The sequence below is a fragment of the Eretmochelys imbricata genome, chromosome 2 (assembly GCF_965152235.1).
Source record: "Eretmochelys imbricata isolate rEreImb1 chromosome 2, rEreImb1.hap1, whole genome shotgun sequence".
Classification (NCBI taxonomy): Eukaryota; Metazoa; Chordata; order Testudines; family Cheloniidae; genus Eretmochelys; species Eretmochelys imbricata.
In genome coordinates, this window is record NC_135573.1 from 175,030,399 (window position 1) to 175,049,759 (window position 19,361).

The 19,361-nt window shown below is 38.9% G+C and overlaps 1 protein-coding gene across 2 annotated transcripts in view; it reads left to right on the forward strand.

Moving 5' to 3' along the window:
- The window catches only part of EGFR (epidermal growth factor receptor), a 66,400-nt gene that overhangs the window by 37,132 nt on the left and 9,907 nt on the right, over positions 1 to 19,361 (forward strand). For both annotated transcript variants that reach the window (XM_077809219.1, XM_077809220.1), the window contains 7 exons: positions 78 to 113; positions 1,196 to 1,337; positions 4,511 to 4,633; positions 6,010 to 6,108; positions 11,514 to 11,699; positions 17,266 to 17,421; positions 18,239 to 18,314. In XM_077809219.1, the coding sequence (XP_077665345.1) occupies positions 78 to 113; positions 1,196 to 1,337; positions 4,511 to 4,633; positions 6,010 to 6,108; positions 11,514 to 11,699; positions 17,266 to 17,421; positions 18,239 to 18,314 (818 nt within the window). The remainder of the gene's footprint in view (positions 1 to 77; positions 114 to 1,195; positions 1,338 to 4,510; positions 4,634 to 6,009; positions 6,109 to 11,513; positions 11,700 to 17,265; positions 17,422 to 18,238; positions 18,315 to 19,361) is intronic.

Genomic DNA, 19,361 nt, shown 5'->3' on the forward strand with positions numbered 1-19,361 from the left:
AAATTGTGAATGACAATACAGTTATTCCAGAGTAGGTGCGAGTGCTAATATATATTTGTAATTATCATTTTTTACAGGTGCAAAGGACCAGGTCTTGAAGGCTGTCCATTGGGGTAATTATTGCATTCATCACAATTAATGATATAGTTGGGAAGAACATATCCATGTTTACATTTTTGTGCTGGACACTGCACAGTAGTGCCCTGATTCAGTGAAGCATGTCCTTAACTTTAAGCATGTGAATAGTCCTGTTGAAGCCAATGACATTACTCGAGTGCTTTACTGCTTCGCTAGCTCAGGGCCTAGATGTATGGGACTCTTGTTGCTGTCAGTGAGAGATCTGTGTACTTCAACTGCATAGTTTCTGAGGTAAGATCCTTTGTGAGGATCTGAAAGCAAAATTCTGTTCTTATTCTGTATTGAAATAGCTGTTTTAAAATCATCAAGACAAATAGAAAGAGTAAGTAAATCACCATCCAATGTGGTGCTTACATACAGTGTCTCTTCAAAATGCTTTTAAAACTATTTGAGCAGGTACAGAGACCGAGACAATGGTTCACAAATCCGAGATTAACATGAGAAATACATGAATTTGGCTGATTAAGATCAAAGCATACTTTAGGGTCTCAATTACTTATAAAATCCTGACCAATAAAAGGCTGGAAGAAAGGAATCAAGAGATTAAATACATATATACCTCCAGTAGACAAGGTCAAAAAATGTCTGTTGAAGTTTTTTCATTGAAGAATGGCCTTTCTTTTTAATAAAAAATTTAATGCAAAATTGTTTGGCTTTTTTTTTTTTTCAAAATTTCTCATTTTTCACCACATTTACTCTAAATTTGTATTAAAAATGTTCTTGAACCCCTGTTTTCAGTCAATGAAAATGTTCAAAAATGGTTTCCATAATGGTTTAGTGGAAGCATTTGGAGAAAATATAACCTGTTCTATTTCAAACCTGCAACTGAAGCCATTTTGAAGTCTAAAAAAACAACCAACCACAAACCCTGAATGAATAAAACCCCACAAACACTGAATGAAAAGCTTCAGAATATTGACACCCATGTTGCTTGAATGATTAAACTGATCTGAAGCCTTCAATTGGTCATATTTCTAACATGGAATGCTGTATTAAAAGTACACCATTTGTTATTTCTTGTATCAAAACAGACCTCTTTCCCCTTTTTGTCTTCTAGCTCCAAAATCCCATCCATTGCAGCTGGTGTTGTTGGAAGTATCCTTTGTTTGGTTGTGATAGCCTTGGTCATAGGGCTTTACATGCGCAGACGTCACATTGTTAGAAAGCGTACATTGCGCAGGCTGCTTCAGGAAAGGGAGGTATGTATTGTAAACAATTTCTAAATATATTGACCAACTTTATTGGTGTGCCACAGCATCTCAGAGAAAGCTGTTTTATTAGGTCAAAATACAGTGGCCCTGACTTCACCCTAGCACAAACATAAAGTACAATGTTATCAGGTGTTTGGATAGCATGTTATCTGCAGTTCTATGTGTAAAAGGGACTATGTAAATATGACACCATATTACTTAATCTCAGATCTTATCTCTGTGGGTAAAAATTGCAATAGCTCATAGGTTAGTTAGGTGCCTAATTTTCACTGAAAGTCATTGGGAATTAGGCTGCTGAGTCACTTACAGTAGTATTTTCAAAAGCACCTGTTATGTCTGATCTGTTTATTCTAATGACAAAAATAAGGGATTTTTTTTTTGGCTGTTTTTACTACTCATTACTCCAGTTAGTGGTGCTGAGCCAACACAGCTCTGGGGCACTAAGCTGGATTCTGTTCTGGGGCACACATCATTACAGAACTTTATGGACCGAGTTTCAGTTGCAAAGCCAACACTGTTTTCAGTTGCCCCTGTTCCACTCATGTCTTTTTTTTGGAATACTATTGCTCACTGAACTTGAGTTTAACAATAGTGAAAACAGATATCTTTTTTATTGTACTATTGGCTACACTATGTTCAGTGCAGGGAGTGATAACCTGAGAGGTTACTCGTACCAACCACTCCACATGGACAACAATGTCAACCTACTACAGGCCAGGCCTAACAAAGAAAATAACAGAACGCCACTAGCCGTCACCTTCAGCCCCCAACTAAAACCTCTCCAACGCATTATCAAGGATCTACAACCTATCCTGAAGGATGACCCGACACTCTCACAAATCTTGGGAGACAGACCAGTCCTTGTCTACAGACAGTCCCCCAACCTGAAGCGAATACTCACCAGCAGCCACATACCACACAATAGAACCACTAACTCAGGAACCTATCCTTGCAACAAAGCCCGTTGCCAACTGTGCCCACATATCTATTCGGGGACACCATCACAGGGCCTAATAACATCAGCCACACTATCAGAGGCTCGTTCACCTGCACATCTGCCAATGTGATATATGCCATCATGTGCCAGCAATGCCCCTTTGCCTTGTATATTGGTCAAACTGGACAGTCTCTACGTAAAAGAATAAATGGACACAAATCAAATATCAAGAATTATAACATTCATAAACCAGTCGGAGAACACTTCAATCTCCCTGGTCATGCGATTACAGACATGAAAGTTGCGATATTACAACAGAAAAATTTGAGAAACAGACTCCAAAGAGAGATTGCTGAATTGGAATTAATTTGCAAATTGGATACAATTAACTTAGGCTTGAATAGAGACTGGGAATGGTTGATTCATTATAAAAAGTAACCTATTTCCCATTGTTTATTCCTCCTCCCTCCCCGCCCCCCCAACTGTTCCTCAGACATTCTTGTTAAACCCTGGATTTGTGCTGGAAATGGCCCACCTTGATTATCGTACACATTGTAAGGAGAGTGATCACTTTAGATAAGCTATTACCAACAGGAGAGTGGAGGGGTGGGGAGGGAGAAAACCTGGATTTGTGCTGGAAATGGCCCACCTTGATTATCATACACATTGTAAGGCGAGTGATCACTTTAGATAAGCTATTACCAGCAGGAGAGTGGAGTGGGGGGAGAGAAAACCTTTTGTAGTGATAAACACCCATTTTTTCATGGTCTGTGTATAAAAACATCTTCTGTATTTTCCACAGTATGCATCCGATGAAGTGAGCTGTAGCTCACGAAAGCTCATGCTCAAATAATTGGTTAGTCTCTAAGGTGCCACAAGTACTCCTTTTTTTTTTGCGAATACAGACTAACATGGCTGTTACTCTGAATCCTGAACATAGAAATCTTCCTTAAAGCTGTTGCAAGACAATGTGTTCACCATGCTGGATGAGAACTGGGCTTTCATGCTTCTTGTACTAAACTTTATACACTGCATGGTATAGACTTCATAAGGGTTATAGTATTATCCTCTGGGTATTTTACATGTGAAACACCAAAATGCATATCCAGGATCAAAACAAATCAGGTCCGACTCTTCCCTTTCTCCTTCCAATTCAGTTTTAATAGGCTACTAGCAAATTGTATTCACAGTTCTGCTGAAGGACCCTGCTTCCCTCGCTAGCTTTGCAAAGTCAAGTGATAAAAGTCCTGAAGCTGCCCTACTTTTTGCTACATTACCTAGCAACCTTTTAAGAGCCTTCATATTTGACATTTGTAATGTAATAGCACATATTGTGTTTGGTTCACATTATATATTTTGTACTCCTTAATATGAGAATCATTAACTGAAACAGGAAAATGGCTGGCATGCAGAAAACAGATCTGTATCAGACTAAATGTGGACTTCCAGTTAGGAAAGCTATTCAGGAGAAGGACACAAGACGGTAGTAAAAGGGGACTTTAAATATTAGGAAAACGCCTAGTTTCTGTCATTTGAAGGAACTAATTTGTTTCCTTAGAAAAAATACTGCAACAAAATTTGGATCAAATAAATAAAATCTATTAGTCAACTTAAAACCCCCTTTTTTGCCTGGATAACTAGATAATCTTACTTTAGCATGTGCATATTCCCTATACGAAGAATAGAAGCTACCTCTAATACCAAAAGAAATGCATCTAGTTAAGCAAGGCAAAGCTGCAAAGTTTCAGGGTGACCACAGTGTAACTTTTTAAAATGTAGATCGTTAACTTCTGACTTAGTTTTAGAAATGAATCTTTAATTAAACTGGTCAGCATTATATGCATGTTTTAAGGGTATACATTTTACATCCTAAAATGAACAATAACATCTCTCCACTTTCTTCTAAAATTTTAGTTGCCATGCCAAGATCACATTCTGCTCTCACTTATGCTACATAAAGCTGGTGTAATAATTCCATGGAGTTCATTCTTGTCTTATTTACGCAGGTGTAAATCTGGAGTAACTCCACTGAAGTCATGAACTCCAGAGATACTCTAGATTTTCATAGCTGTAAGTCAGAACAGAATTTGCACCATGTATACTTCATGTGGGACAAAATTTTCATTATTACCAACAGTTTTTGCTCAGTTTCAATAGTGTGTGCTGCTTGATTTCCTCCTCTACAGTATATCTTTCTAAAGTCCAATTCCTTTGCACACAATAGCTTGTTGAACCTCTAACACCCAGTGGCGAGGCGCCAAACCAAGCTCTTCTGAGGATTCTAAAGGAAACAGAATTTAAAAAGGTCAAAGTTCTAGGCTCTGGAGCTTTTGGTACTGTTTATAAGGTAAGACCACCATGTTTTTCTCACCACACACATGCACACAAAGCCATCTAAACAGTGTATGCATTGGAAGCTGAAAACAGTCTTTTTTTTTTCTTTTTTAATTGAGTTATTTTCAAATCATCTTTAGCTTGGGCCAGGTAAAGTGTGTGTGTGTGAGAGAGAGAGAGAGAACACACAAGAAGTTTTTCATAAGATCTTATGAGAGCCATGCAGCTGAATATGGAACCAACGTGTCTATTTAAAAAAGTACCACTGCCAGAAATACTTTCTTAAGGATGTTAAAATGTTAAGAAGAGAAATCAAAGTATGGCCAACTCAGTCTACTGTGCTAAGCAGAATTTTGTTCGGTTTTTTGTTTGTTCGTTCGTTTGTTTGTTTGTTTTTTGATCGTCTCTTTTTATTTGTGGATCACTTTCATTGGGTCAAAAGAACCACACAGGGTTACAGAAAAGCAACTGGACCCTTTCTGTTCTATCATTGTGCAGAATGATTTCCCTCCACACACCCATTATTTTTCCTTCTCTAGAGAGTATCTCTTTCTAAAAGATTTCTCAGTGAGGAAGCTTCAGGGTTGTTTTATACCATTTGATATTGAAATGTAAAATATAGATTTACTTATCAAATTAAGTTTAGATACTTGGGGGCAGATTTTCAAATGTGCCTAAAAAATTTAGGAGTGCAAGTCCCATTGTTTTTCAATAGCACTTGTACTCCTAAGTCCCTTGTGTGCTTTTGAAGATTTCCCCTTTTGACCTCATATACTCCTCTGCCTACATGACTAACTAATGCAATAGGCGGTGAACAAGAAACCATTCTGACATGAATTTACTTCTTATAATATTATATTAAGGATTGGATTATTGTATAACCCTTGGAACAGGCTGGCTGAAATTTAGTTTCACATGAGAAAATCCTGATTCCCATCATTCAGCAGCTTATAAATTAGAAGTGACACAGTAATCAACATAGTGAAAAACGAGTTCAGCAGAGACTAGTAATGTCCAGTTGTGTCCAACTTGCATGTACAACTGCCATGATTGTTAGTACTAATTAGATATTGGTGCACACATATTGCCATTTATGCATCTTCTGGGCTCTTTGCACATATGACTCAAGGTAATTGCACATGCATGTTTTTGAAAATCAGGCCCAAGAGATTGAGATGGATGCCACTCCATTAACAAGAGACTATCCAGAGAGTGACTGCTATATACCTCCTTCGCGGCCTGCTTAGCCTCCACTAATTATTGCTTAGAATGTTTCAGTCTGGTCTGAAAACACCATATACATAAATGTAAAAACATGCATTTGCAATTACCTCAGTGATAGTGAATCATTGGCTAAGGACCTAGGTAATCTTTCTTCTTATTTTATAGGGGCTCTGGATTCCAGAAGGAGAGAAGGTTAAAATTCCTGTTGCTATTAAGGAATTGAGAGAGGCTACCTCCCCAAAAGCCAACAAGGAAATACTTGATGTGAGTTTTCATCTTTGTCTCGTACTATTAAGTCTTTGCTGGCGGTAGTCTTAATGGGAGGAAAAATGAGAGGGGGAGAGTGTCCCCTAAATACCTGTAGCATTGATGACGTTTGCTTTGCATTTATATCAAGTGCACAAGGCATCTTTAGCCTTTGAAGGACTGGTTTTCATATTCAGGGTTTCCTATTGACAGATATAGTGAGCTGGGGTGGAGAAAAGACCAAGATAATTATATATAAATACTTGAAGGGTGTATACATGTAGGTAAATGGTGAGAAGTTGCAGAGAGCCCTCTGGCCCTGCTCCCACTGAACTCAATAGGAGACCCATCAACGCTCATTGTAGTCAGTGGGGTGTTTACCGTTGACTTTAATGGGGGCAGAGTTACACCAACAGCAGAGCGCTTTTTGAAAATCCTACCTTACAAGCAATAAAGGCATGAAATTTTAAAACGTCCAATTAAGACTGATTGATTATCCATTAAAACATTCTAACAGTGATATCTATTAGACAATGGAACAATCTGCCAAGGAAAGTGTAGAAGCCCAATCACTTGAGATGTTTCAAGTAAGACTGGATAAAGATAATAGTGTGACACAATCTCTCCGATTGCTCTCCCAGCACCTCAAGGCTTTACAGAAATTACAGGATCTAGCTCTAAGCAATGTTAAGCTATTTTACTAGCAGCAGAATAGTTGATGATATTTTAAAATGGAATGAAGACGATCGTATTTTAGGCTAATAATTCCACTCTGTGCCTTCTGTGCATCCCCTGAAAAGTGTGGTTTTGAGATACTGCAGTCACCATTAAAAGATCAACATCTGTTGACAGCTGGTGCATGCTTAAACAGGCCAGCCAAACCCTCTATCCTGCAGCCACTCTGTGGGGTTGGTCTGTGGGTACCATTGCATTCCCTTTATCTCCCATGGACCCCTTTGTGCATAGGTCATTCACTAGCACTGTGTACAGGGACCTTGATTTGGTGCTAAGGGGCATGTTAAACAGTGAGCTTAAGGCAGGGACCATCTCTTTGTTCTGTATTTGTACAGCGCCTAGCACAATGGGGTCCTGGTATGTGACGGGGGCTCCTATGTGCTATGGTAATACAAATTATAAAAATAATAATTATCACTAATACTCTTTGGACCCTGATATTTCAGAGTATCATAGGGTTAAATGCATAGTTACATGGGACTAAATGAAATGTTAAATAATCTGTCTGGCTGGCTCATGTGCCACGGAAACTGTAAAAAATCCTCTGGCCTCTTGACAAATCCAAGTACCACAGAAACCAGTTGGATTTTATTTTCTTTCTTGGATCTAGCTCATAATTAGAAAGGGGGTGGGGGGGAAACTCATATGAATTCTACTTCTAATGTGCTTGGACAGGTCAGACACACTCAGTGACTCACAGGTAGAGCTGGTCTATGTCTGGACCCCCTCCAAAGCCCCAGGAGCTATCTACGCCAGCCTGGAAGGGGAGGTACATTGTACAAGGTTTAGATCTGGTACAGGGTACCTCCCGCACTGAGCAGGGGATGGAGGGTGATTCTGAGTCACAGTCTGCCTCCCAGGGCTGCTCCAAGGGCCGCACAACACTGTACTGCCCCTTGCTTGGAGATCATGGCATATATATTTTAGAAAAAAATATGTATATATATGCTGTAAAAATCTGTGAGTGATAAAATATACATATATTTACAACGGATGAACCATAAACCCAGATCCAGGGATCCTCTAGCTTAGGGAACAATCTGGTAGGGAGGCAAATCTGAACTTTGCTGTTAGAGCCTAACTTGTGTGTGTATATATACACACACACTTTATTTCATCCAAGAAAAGTTACGTGTTTATATATAAACACAAGTTAGGCTCAAACAGCTCGAGGATCCCTGGATCTTGGTTTATGGTACCATTTTATGGTACCGTCTTTAATTACATCAGTGATACTCAAACCTCAATGGTTCAGGAGCCAAATTAGCAATCAACATTACCCAAAAGACCGGGGAAGTATTTAGTTTATATATCTCACAGCAAATAAGTTCAGTGCAAGTTGATAACTTAATTGGTTAATAACATAATAAAAGCCCTTAGTCTCAGAAGTGACTGAACTATTTTAGCTGAAACTTTCAACAACAAGAACAAAAAAAAATCAGCCTGAGACTGACTCCCGGCCAGGAAAATTTCAGCCTAAATGGTTAAAGTTTGGCAAAATGATAAGCAACTGAAAACATGGTCTCACAATGGGGAGGTATTGGGCAACCTTAGCTATGGGCCTACAATAAAGCACTTTTGAATCCTCATTTCATCCTAGAAAAACTTTCTATTTCACATATATTTTAGTGTATAGATATGGCACATCATTTTATACATCTACTTTTGAAATACAAAAGAAAAGGTGGTTACTTTCAGGACCAATATGTTAAACAAAATGCCCGCTGATTTAAGTTGCTTTACTAAAAGCTGGCTATGTATTCACAAATACCGTCCATGTATTTGCACTCTGACAGGCAGACACAAACAAAGGATGCAACCATACTATCACCCCCTGCTGTAGGAAAACCTATGGCAAAAGGAAAATTCACTGATATTCCCCCTCATGGAATATTTTTAGCCTTATTTAATAACAGAAATTAAAAGGACATTAAAAAGCTGATTGAAACTATTATGGAGAAAATAACACAAACTTGACAAAAGTTGACTTGGACCTAATTGTAGTAAATTCATGTAGAGTGAAGGAAGGGTTAATTAATAAACCAAAATTACAGTTTCTGCATTCAGCAGATCAAGCTATTCCCATGACAGGACAGTAACAGTTTGTGGCATGTGTGCTCTTCTGAAATATCAAAGTACTGTTTTTTAAACAAAGTTCAGATATCTCCACATGATCTTTTTTCTTTTTTCCCATTGAAGTAGGACCTCTTAGCAAGCAGCTCTTGCCATTTTTAGCACTGTTTACTTCTTAGATGACTTAGTTGATGGAATTCATTCCACATTTCACAAGAAAAGAAAAGATACAAAGCGATGGAAGCAGAGAGAGAGAGAAATAAACAGAACTTCAAAAAGATTTTACTGAACAGCTCTCCAAGGTCACTGATCCCTTGGAGATGGTGGCTAATTAATTAGCCACTTTCCGTAAGAAGAATGGCTAGGTATTCAGCATGTAAAAAAGCATTTGTTCATATGATCCAGTTTATTCTCCAGCCACAACTCCCATTGGCTTTATTAGTGCAGGGCTAGTTCAGGAGATTTGTTACGAAATACCAAGCATAGTTGGAGCGGGTCAGAGCGTACCTCAGAGATTTCCAAGATAAATAATTGAAACAAAGACTTGCTTTAATTTAGTAAAATATTTAAAGAGACCTGTGACTGCACAATGGTTCCATTATAAGTTCAATGGTTCTTCAAAGAGGCTATGGCCTATTTTACTTTGCAGTATCAGATTTAATAGGCAGTGTCAAATCCTGGAAGAACGCCATACTCCGTGTGGCCCATACACCCACTCCACACATTCAATTCCCAATTTCCCAGTCTTGGTCTGCTCCTTGTAGGCTGTGAAGCAGCTGGGGAGTGAGAACAGCTCTGAGTTTGCAGATTTTTCATTCAGTTAAAATGAATTCAGTATGGATCTGAGACTAAACAGGAAACAGTACAAGAAACAGACTTTCTTTATTGCTGGGTTTACATGGTTTTTAAGCCCATTGGGATGAACATAATTGAGCCTCTATTCATGTGGAAACATCTTACAGAATGCGTGAGGCATTGAACCAAGAGGTATTATATAAATTAATCTGAAAACCTGTATAATTTAGTAGAGAATGACATGCTTTTCCTAGAATTTTTAAACCAGGTAGAATTTAATTGGCAGCCATCTAGAAGTCTATAGGTTAGTTTCAGTATTTTGTAGTAAGGTGGTCATTCTTTATCCAGTTCTGTAGTAATCTTCTGTGATCCTTCTGTCCAGGAACCCTTTGTAAAGGGCAGCATGAGGGTGGGTTATATGTCAAACAAAATCCCTCAAAGCAGACCTCTCAACATTGTCACCTCAGTATCATGTAATAAATATCATGTGTCAGTAACACTTATCATCCTTAGGCTGGCAATGTGAAATAACAGTGCGGTGGCAGAGGAAAATATTGCTCATGGATTTCAGATTTTTTTAACGTCTTTGCTTAAATGTGCTTTTAACAATAGCCCCCTGCCAGCCTCACAACTAGGTGACATCTGTTAAAAGCCTGTTAGATGATGATTAAACTGCTATCATACTGCATTTCTTAAACCTTTCTAAAGAGCAGAACTCTTTCTACCTCCACCACAGAAGTGTCTTGACTTTGCTTGCTTGCTTATTTTGGGCTGCTATCTGTCAAGGGATGATTAGTTGGTGTCTGTCATTCCAGATGCTGATTTAAATGCTGACCTAAAAGTTCACTAGCGTGGAAAATTTTCCACTTAGTTCTGTATTAACTTTGCGTCAGAAAAAAAATAACCAAAAGCAATATCCTGTCGATCAGGAATGAAAACAAGAAAAAAGATGATCGGGAACCATTAAACCTGATTTTTCCATAGGGCCTCCATTTTTGAGGGCACAACTTTATGCTCGCAGTTCATACTGGGTGTGAAAACTAGCCTGCAAAAATGGAAATTACTGTTTAAAAAACAGGCCCACAGATGCTCTAAAGTCAGGAGTGAAGAGGGGGGAGAAACCTATACTGGAAGTTAATAATTGAACGCTATAATTGGCCACTGCGTGCATAAAACCTTGATAGATATTTATTTTTGGCATGGTCATGTTAATGAATGCACCTGGTAGGTGAGCAGTCGCTCACACATTTTCGAAAATCAGGCCCTAAAGTTCAATCTCATTACAAGGCTGCGCTGATGGAAGGCTGATTTCATCCTGGTTCCCAACTGTATAAAAATACATTATAAACACCTTCATATATTGCTCATGTTGCCATAACACACACACAGGCTTTACCAATCAGGGCCAAGACTTTCAAAAATGGTTGCTTAAAATTAGGCTCCTAAATCCTCATTTAGGCTGCTAAATATGTTTCCTGATCTTCAAAAATGCCAGGCACCTAGCCGCTCGCATTAAATTTGAAATGATCAAGTACTGTTTTTGTCTCTGGAAGTTTGCACTGAACTCACTGCTTGGTATACAAGAACCAGGAAAATGAGTTCCCTGGTGCCATTTTAAATGATGTTTCAGCATTCAGATTCAGGACCTCTCAGTGCAATGGGAAATATGCATTAGAGACCCAACGTTTTACAAAAAGGTTCAGTAATCAGAAAAATGCCAGATGTTTGTTTGTTTTGTTTTTTACTACTGCCTCTTGCATCCTAATAGTTCTGTCATACATGAGGGACTGTTTCAGGATGTCTTTTCTTTTTGTGATCAGGAAGCTTACGTGATGGCTAGCGTTGACAATCCCCATGTGTGCCGCTTGCTGGGAATCTGCCTTACTTCTACTGTCCAGCTCATCACACAGCTTATGCCTTTTGGCTGCCTCCTTGACTACATCCGAGAGCACAAGGACAACATTGGCTCCCAGTACCTTCTCAACTGGTGTGTGCAGATTGCAAAGGTAAATGAATGGCAGCACAGTCCATCCAAAACTCTGATTATATCCAGAACCAAGAGATCTGAAAGTATGTAATCTAGCTGTCTGGTAGGTCTTTGTATTTTACCCAAGGATGGAAAGACTTGTTATACTTGATACTAAAGGTAACCACACTTTTTGTTTGTGTAGTGCTTTAGATTTTCAAACCACTGTGCAAATATTAACTGATCCTCAGAACATTCCTGCACAATGCAGGGTTATCACCACTGGACAAGAGATGAAACTTGCACAGATTGCGATTGAATGACTTGCCCAAAGGTATGCAGTGAATCAGTGGCAGCAGGAGGGATTAGAACATGGCAGTTTTTGACTGTCAGTCCTGTACAATACCCTGCTACTCCGCCAATAATCCATAAACGGTCCATTCCAAAACGCTATTTCTGTCATGCTATGTCACAAGGGCAAATGTGATGGTAAAATCTCTTCTGTGTTGGGGATTAATGCCCTGATTTTGCTGACAGCACAGGAATAGTGATCAAATGCAGAGCCTTTTGCTACTAAAACAACAGCGCATTCTGATGCTGGTTGTTTATGACTGAAAGACAGTGCCACTAGGTGGTTCTTCTGTAGCTTGTGTGCAATAAGTTGGTCTACTTAGCCCAGTTCCAGTGGATGTATATCCATATAACAAAATCACTATCACATCTGGCACAAATTGACACGTTGTCAGATTCAGCACAGAGACAAAGGAGGAAAGGCAGCATGGAGACTAAATGATACTCTCTAGTCCTTAGAAGTAATCCTCCATATTAGGGCTGTGCCACCATGGCAGAGCAGTGTAGGAGATATTGCATGGCTCGTACCTATGCTCTCCCTTTTCTTTGTATAAACAGAGGTCCTTTTCCTGCACAGTCCATGGTCTTTCCTACACCTCTCACAAGCATGAGGTTGCTTAAAATTTTTTAATGTTCAGTGATCATAGCCATTTGCAAGGTGTCGCATTTGAACAACCTGTTCAACTTTGTTTACATTGACATTTCTCAGAGTAGCAGCCGTGTTAGTCTGTATTCGCAAAAAGAAAAGGAGTACTTGTGGCACCTTAGAGACTAACCAATTTATTTGAGCATAAGCTTTCATGAGCTACAGCTCGCTTCATCGGATGCATTCAGTGGAAAATACAGTGAGGAGATTTATTTTCCACTGAATGCATCTGATGAAGTGAGCTGTAGCTCACGAAAGCTTATGCTCAAATAAATTGGTTAGTCTCTAAGGTGCCACTAGTACTCCTTTTATTGACATTTCTGTAATTTGATTGAAAGCCTGGTGCTCTGACATTTTCATTTAAACTGTACGATGTCAATATGCTGCCTCTCTAGCTTTGGTGTACTCCTTGAAAAGTGTAATTAGCATGGGAGGGACAAGAGAGATGTCTGTGGATAAAAGCAGGAAGGGCTGCCCAAATTAGCAGAAGGAAAAACAATTACTTGGAGATTCCCTGTGCTTACAAAGGAGAATACCAGCAGCACGAGTAATATCTCTCTAGCCAGTAGAAGCTTGCACCTGCTGTGTTAATATTTCATAGTGGGTCATTTACAGCACCGACTGTATATTCACGTACCCATTTATCGTGCATTTGTATATTGTTAACCCAGTTATTCCAAAGAATGTTGAGAAAATAGCTGCAGTTACAGTTAATATAAAATCGGTACGTAGTAGAGCAACTCAATATTTCAGGGTGGTATAAGCATGAATTGGGACTGCACAGAGCACGCAGTGGATCACTAGCAATTAAAATAATGTTGTTTACAAGGAAAATCATTAGCCAACAACAGTGATTGGCTCAATGTTATCATTTATTGATGGCATATGCTAAGTCATGATCTTACAGTCAGTGCTGGGATGTTCTTTAAGTAGAGTTATCTTCATAAATTATTCTGTCTCTTGTAATGCACATTTACAGACCTGATTAAATAACTAAGTAAATAAAACTAAGCTACTGTAGCTCACGCAAAAGAAGAAAATGAGGGGTAAAACGGGTCTTGTTTTGAGTTAGCTGTGAGTAATTTTGTTGGAATCTAAGTTAGCATTTTCCTTTTTTTATAGAAGGATTTGTCCTGGGAGGAAAATAGTGGTTGAATGTCTAGAGTGAGGGGAGCAGAAAGATAGGAAGCTTGGGAAGCACATAACTTTTCCATCTTCTTTTTCTAAATCCTTGTGTTACAGCAGTTACTACATATGCCCATTGTTAAGGTGGTGAATAGTTCCTATTATAACATCCCATTTTCAGTCACTATGTGAAGCATCCCCCTTGTGCACTGACTATTTCTATGTTCGGGCCAGTTCCAAGGTGACTTTTTTGGAAAGCTGGAGCAAAATCCCTTTCGCCATTTTAAGGTGCAGGAGGATGAAAAACCATTCTCATTTTAAAATATCATTGCAACAGGGGTCATTAGGAAGAGGTTGGTGGGGGGGGAGCTAAGGGGAGGGAACGATAGATGTAGTTTTTGTTATCTTTCTTAATGAGACTAACAATCTCTAAGATGCTCAGGTCCCTGTAACCCCCCTGGTTGCATTATATTCATTTCTGTAATACCTATTTTTAAATTAACCTGAACACACATGGCACACTTATTATTAATCCCTGGAGACCTTGTACACATTCCAAGTTTGCCTGCTATGGTTTGCTTTTGATAAACATACTGAAGACTTCAGAGATGAATCCACAAACTACGTAGCTCCTTTTCTTTCTGAGTTTTGTAGTGTACTGCACACAATACAGTAAATAAACTTTATTCAGTGTATCATGCAAAGCGCCCCTGTTTCTAGTCTGTCTAATTTTAAACTGATTACAGCACCTTCCTGATTTTGCTGCTTTTGGAGATTTTATCTCCTGACTACATTTCCCATCTTCCCCATCATTAATTTCTCAGGGGACAAAATTGGTCCTAAAATTGTGACATCTCGTTAGTTACACTCTTCTGCGCATCTGAACTGTTACCATTCATAATTGTTAGCTTCTGTTTGATTTTCATGCCAGTTCACCCTCCAACTCAGAACAATTCCCATCTTCACAGCTACTAACTGACCATCTACCATTGTCTTTTGAGTGGTTCTTTACTAAATGCTCTTCTTAAAATCCGCATAAATAATGCTGCTAATTTCTCCTATCAACATTTTCTTCGTTACTACATCCACAAATCTTGTCCAATTTTTGGACATGATCTGCTTCTTTAAAAACCCACACTGTTGTTTTTTCTGTAAATCATAGCAAATCTGTTCATCTCTCTTAACTAACAAGCAGGAAACAAGCTCCCTTATGGACCCTTTCACGGTTTATTTTTGTTTCTCTTCCTGTGCTTTTAAAATCATTTTTTAATATACATTACTGCTAATATATTTCATTAGTGTACAGAATGACTAGCTTTCAGATAAAAGGGTTTTGAAGACACCTTTTAAACTCAGTAAACACAAAATGGGGAATAACTGGGTAGGTGGTGGTATGCTGAAAAAGGATCAGGGGGTTACAGCGGTTCACAAATTGAATATTAGTTAGCAATGTGATGCAGCTGTGAAAAAGGTGAATACCATTCCTGGGATGTGCTAATAGGAGTGTCATATGGGAGGTAATTGTCTGACTCTACTTGGCATGGTGAGGCCTCAGCTTGAATACTGTGTCCAGTTCTGGATGCCGCACTTTAGGAAAGATGTGGATAAATTGGAAAGAGTCCAGAGGAGAACAACAAAAATGATAAAAGGTTTGGAAAACGTGACCTATGAGAAAAGGTTTAAAAAAAAAAAAATCTGGGCATGTTTAGTCTTGAGGAGAAAGACTGATGGGGGGGACCTGATGATAGTCTTCAGATATATTAAGGACTGTTATAAAGAGTTCGATCATCAGTTGTTCTTCATGTGCACTGAAGGCAGGACAAGAAATAATGGGCTTAATCTGAAGCAAGGGAGATGTTGGTTAGATATTAAGAAAAACCTTCTAACTATAAGGATAGTTAAGCACTGCACTAACTAGGTTGTGGAATCCCCATCATTGGATGTTTTTAAGAACAGGGTTAGACAAACAGCTTCTCAAGGATGGTCTAGGTTTACTTGGCCCTGCCTCAGTGTAGGGGGCTGGACTAGATGACCTCTCAAGGTCCCTTCCTGCCCCACATTTTTATGATTCTGTATGAAGAAAAGTTGTTGAGTGGCCCTGAGAGTGTATTATAGTCCCCTGGTTTATAATAAACTCTGTAAATCCTGATCCGGCACAAAGTTAAGAATGTGTTTGTATGAGCAGCCCATTGCCTTCTGTGCATAAGTATTTGAAGGATCAGGGTCTTAAGTAAATTAATTTAAGACTGATTCCTTGCCTCTCAGCTGTTTTGAACCTCTTTACCAAAACTGATTTAGCAGGATAATTCTCTTCTTCCTGATCAAATGATTTTTCCAATGTAGGCTTTTTTTTATTGATAGCTCAAGACTTTTTGTTTCAAACGCTCAGTTCATTAAAATTGAAATTTATTCAATTACATTAACTTACATAGTGGCATTATGCCAGTTTGCTGGGGTGGTTTATTTTGGCAACATTAACCGCCCTTAGTACATTGAGGAAGTTTTGCTTAGAAGCTTCACTGTAAGATTTGAGGGTGGTCCAGCTTAATGGTAGAGCAAGAATGGGAGTGGGAGCTGGGGAGTGAATGACTCCCCAGGTGCTTTGTCATCACATTAGTATGATCCTTTTCATGCTGTGTGTGTAGCCTGAAAGTGCTGTCTGTATTAACTGTTCAAACAAAAACCAGAACAACAGGGAATGATTGTAGTTCCTAAAAAGGATCTTGAAAGAAGCCTAACAACCTGAATGTTTCTCTTTTTTAATGCAGTTCACACACAAAGGGGTGGGGGGGTGGGAAACTCCATGGTCAGAAATAGATGTTAGGTTCATGGCATAACAAAAGTAAACCAGCCCAATTAACCCTTTTATCTGCCTGAAAGAGCTGTACAATCAACATGGAGAAAGATGTCCTATTCTTCCCAAAATTGTATAAAAAGAGCATACATAGTATGTCAAGAGTTATCTAAGCACAGGGGTTACTGAAACTGTTTCAAGGGGAACCTGAAAAAGAGCTGTCATTGAACTCAGCCATGAAAATATAGGGGTTTTTTTGTTTAGTTTGTTTTCCATCATCTCTGTATGCCTGAGTATTACCAGTTACAAAACAGTGTCTGCCACAATGAGGCAGAGAATCAACTGCTTAGTGGTATAACTTGTTTTTGATTGAATTGTAAGAAGAGTCTAATGATGTATTTATAGTGTATGTGAAGTTAACCTGTAGGTATATCGACATATGTGTATTAACATGGTGGCCAAATTCTATGCCAAGTCACACTGAAGTCAGTCGGGTTGCACAGAGCAGCATTTGCCCCACTGTTAGAAAGTAACATCCTGTATGTAGATTTCTTGGGCTTGATCCCAGTCAAGCTGTGCCTATTTACCCAAGCTGCAGAGCTGACCCTTTATTTTCCCCTCTCCTTTATAGAGTGAGTGTGGGTGGTAGAGAGAGAGGTATGCCAATTGCATGTCATACATCTATTGTAGGGAATGAGCTACTTAGAAGAACGTCGCTTGGTGCACCGTGATCTGGCTGCCCGGAATGTCCTTGTGAAGACTCCTCAACATGTGAAGATCACTGACTTTGGACTGGCAAAACTGCTTGGTGCTGAGGAAAAAGAGTACCATGCAGAAGGAGGCAAAGTAAGAAGTGTCAGAGAACCATCTTTATGTGTTTCATTGGATGTAGATATTTGCACTTGCGTATGAATCTTCATTTTAAAAATGAGACAAATAGGGTGGAATTTTCAAAAGTACTCGGCATTGGCTTAATTCTGTTCCCATTGTAGCCAGTGGGAGTCCACTGACTTTAATGCAAGCAGAGTTAGCCCTGTGTAACTTCAGTGAGAACAGAGGTAGGCCGATGATGAGCCCTTTTGAAAATCTCCACCCATAATGTCTGGAAAAAGCCAAGATGAACTTTTAAAAAAAAAAAAAAAAAAAAAAAGGCAAGTCTGAATTGTCATGTAGACAACACCAAATAATGTATAGTTTATGAACAGAAAGGGAATACTATATATTTACATATGAAGAAATGGAATATTATATATTTACAGATCTCATTCAACACTCCTCCTGTTTGAGGGACTATGCTCTAATGAGAAATTCAAGAGAAGCTGCTTGTGAATATTGCAGAGAGCATAAATGGAAACCATCTGATTTCCAATCAGTCTGATATGAGATGTTTAAACAAAAAATCTCAAAAGTTCAACTCTTAAGAATTTTGTAAAACCAAATTATCAGAGATATTTGTACTAAAAAACAAAATATTATCCAAGTTCCCAGACTCAGTGACAAATCAAAACAATGATAATTGATCCCAGCAAATCTCAAGTTGCTTGCTGTACATCTCAGATTTTCTGCCTACGGTCAAAGTATTGGTATAAACAACACTGTTTTTCTAACAGTATTGCTTCTAGATTTGAGGTAGGTGTCTTATGGCTTAACTGAATCTTCCCAGGTTCCTATCAAATGGATGGCTTTGGAGTCCATTTTACACCGAATCTACACCCATCAAAGTGATGTCTGGAGTTATGGTGAGTCTAAAAATATGATCGTAATGATTTTAGATGGGTGAGAACAAGTGTAAGATTTGTTACGGACACTACACAGCCAATTATTCTCCAGAAATTCAGTCATCCTTTTGTGATACTTATAACAGGTTCTTAATACCAAACTGATGGGGAGAATAAATATTTATGATGGGCCAAATCTTGAGCTTCTTAATGAAGCAAAATTCCCATAGACTTGAGTGGTGAATGGGAGTGTGGTCGCGTGCAAGCGCTGGGAGAGAGCTCTCCCAGCGCTCCTGGTAATCCACCTCCACCAGGGGATTAGCTCTGAGCGCTGGGAGCCTGTCCACACTAGCGCTTTAAAGCGCTCAGACTTGCTGCGCTCAGGGGGTGTGATTTTTCACCTCCCTTAGCCAGCCAGTTAGAGCGCTATAAAATGTAAGTGCAGACAAGCCCTAAGTAGAGTTCACAGTATTCCATAGGGAATACATTTAAAAGGTAGAAAGACTCATAGCCTTTGAACTAAAACATATACAATTGCAATTGAATAGGTAAAAGATTCATTTCCCGGAAAATAGCAAGTTTAAGGTAGGCTGAAGTTTGGGCTTGAATGCCCATTACATTGGCCCATAGGTGTTTGAATCAACATTTGATTCAAAAGGAAATTGTGTAATATGGTCATTTAAAACTCCATAAAGTCAAGTTGTTAGGACACCAATCTCCTTTATGTAGGAATATACACTAATTTGTTGTTTTACTGAGATCATACCAGAGAATTCATTGTATACACGCTTCCTAGAGTAAGACAACCTCTAATTTAGGAGAGTTAGGAAGAAATTTTCCTTGGGAGCAGGTAATTTCATAATTGCTTTTGCACTGTTTCTTTCTCCTTTCTGTGAAGTGACTGGAAATAGACTAAAAAAACCGTGGGTCTGATCACGTATGGAAATTCCTATGTTCCTATTAATACACTTAAATACATTTTCTTCACCTCCAAAATCCTATTTTAGGGCCCATGCAAATGGACAGCATGATTTAACAGCTACAGCCTGGAATAGGTGATGTGCTGAA